The 2,244-nt window shown below is 43.3% G+C and overlaps 1 protein-coding gene across 1 annotated transcript; it reads left to right on the top strand.

Annotated features, from left to right (window-relative positions):
- Positions 1–1,300: 1,300 nt before the first annotated feature.
- On the top strand, positions 1,301–1,623 carry LOC109221716 (the record flags this gene model as incomplete). The annotated part of the gene is made up of 1 exon (XM_019386175.1): positions 1,301–1,623. A coding segment is annotated over exon 1 (323 nt), but the record flags the coding sequence as incomplete, so codon positions are not given.
- Between the last annotated feature and the right edge of the window lie 621 nt (positions 1,624–2,244).

The following is a 2,244-nucleotide window of genomic DNA, read 5'->3' as shown; positions in this document are numbered from 1 at the left end:
GGGATTTGAACAAGCAAGCCCCAAGGACAACTTTCCATTACCAACATCCACATCCTGTTGACAACTGTGCCAAACATGAGATACATTCGTTTTATGGATTGTTATGTTGGGTATCATCAGGTTCTGATGGATGAAGAAAATGCAGAAAAGACGGCTTTCACACACCTTGGGGTACTTACTGTTACAGGGTCATGCCATTTGGTTTGAAGAATGCCGGGGCAACTTACATGAGAGCTATGACTGCCATCTTTCACGACATGATGCACCAGGAGATTGAGGTGTATGTGGATGATGTGATCAATAAATCCAGAACGCAGGATGACCATGTGCGAGATTTGAGAAAGTTCTTTGAGCGACTACGTAAGTATAACTTGAAGTTGAATCCAGCTAAGTGTGCATTTGGAGTACCATATGGGAAACTTTTGGGGTTTATAGTCAGTCCGAGGGGCATCGATACTTGCCCCCTCCGAGAACCAAGAAAGAGGTTATGAGTCTGTTGGGAAGATTGAGTTACATCAGCAGATTCATTGCTCAGCTGACTACCACTTGTGAGCCCGTATTTAAGCTATTGAAGAAAGATGCGGCGATTAGATGGATAGATGAATGTCAAGAAGCTTTCGACAAAATCAAAGAATATCTGTCGAATCCGCCCGTGTTGGTCCCACCCGAGCCTGGAAGGCCTTTGTTCTTGTACTTGACAGTGTTGGAGAATTCTTTTGGATGTGTTCTCGGGCAACATAATGTGACCGGGAAGAAAGAACAAGCCATGTACTATTTGAGCAAGAAGTTCACTAGTTATGAAGCCAAGTACACTTTGTTGGAAAGAACTTGCTGCGCCCTAACTTGGGTCGCTCAAAAGCTTAGGCATTACTTGTTGGCTTATACCACCTATCTCATTACCAGGTTGGATCCATTGAAATATATATTCCAAAAGCCAATTCCCACCGGGAGGTTAGCAAAATGGCAAATCCTGCTTACCGAGTTTGACATAGTCTATGTCACCCGCACAACAATGAAAGCTCAAGCCTTGGTGGATCACCTAGCTGAGAATCCTGTTGATGATGAATATCAACCATTGAGTACTTACTTTTCGGACGAGGAGGTAAGTTCGGTTGAGGTAATTCCAGAAGACACCAATGCTTGGAAAATGTTCTTTGATGGAGCTGTGAATGCAAAAGGTGTCGGGATTGGGGCAATTTTGATTTCGCCCACTGGTCAGCACTATCTGTCCATAACCCGGCCTCGGTTCTTCTGTACAAACAACAATGCTGAGTATGAAGCTTGCGTTATGGGTATGAACATGGCAGTTGACATGGATGTGGAAGAATTGTTAATCATGGGAGATTCTGACTTGATTATTCGGCAAGCTCAAGGTGAATGGGAAACTCGGAACATCAAGCTTATCCCATACAGGCAACATGTGGAAGATCTTAGCAAACGGTTCAAGTCTGTTGAATTCAGGTACATCTCTCGATTCCACAATGAGTTAGCTGATGCGTTAGCTACCTTGGCAGCAATGTTGCCGTATTCGGGTAATGTCCACATTGACCCACTGGAAATCCAAATTCGAGAAAGACATGGTTATTGCATTACAGTTGAAATGGAACCAGATATTCAGCCATGGTATCATGATATCAAAAGATTCTTGAAAACAAAGGAATATCCCGAACAAGCTAGTGGAGACCAAAAGAGAACCATTAGAAGACTCGCCAGTAGTTTCTTCTTGAGCGAAGAAATCTTGTATAAAAGAACTCCAGATCTGAACCTTTTAAGATGCGTGGATGCCCAAGAGGACGGAAGAATCATGAATGAAGTGCACACAAGAGTATGCGGACCCCATATGAACGGATACGTCCTTGCAAAGAAAACCCTTCGGGCAGGTTATTACTGGATGACCATGGAAAAGGATTGTTTTAGTTTTGTCCGAAAATGTCATCAGTGTCAGGTACATGGTGACCTGATTCATGAACCGCCTTTAGAATTACATCCTATGTCAGCACCGCGGCCGTTCGTTGCTTGGGGTATGGATGTCATTGGGCCAATCAAGCCGAAAGCTTCAAATGGGTACAGATTCATCTTAGTTGCCATTGACTATTTCACAAAGTGGGTTGAAGCAGTCACTCTCAAAGCCGTCACCAAGAAAGCAGTGGTGGACTTCGTGCATTCCAACATTATCTGTCATTTTGATATTCCTAAAACTATCATTACGGACAATGTTGTAAATTTGAACAGTCATTTGATGAG

This window comes from Nicotiana attenuata, unplaced genomic scaffold, assembly GCF_001879085.1.
Source record: "Nicotiana attenuata strain UT unplaced genomic scaffold, NIATTr2, whole genome shotgun sequence".
NCBI lineage: Eukaryota > Viridiplantae > Streptophyta > Magnoliopsida > Solanales > Solanaceae > Nicotiana > Nicotiana attenuata.
The sequence above is the reverse complement of the archived record's forward strand: the minus strand, read 5'-3'. Positions and strand labels throughout refer to the sequence as shown.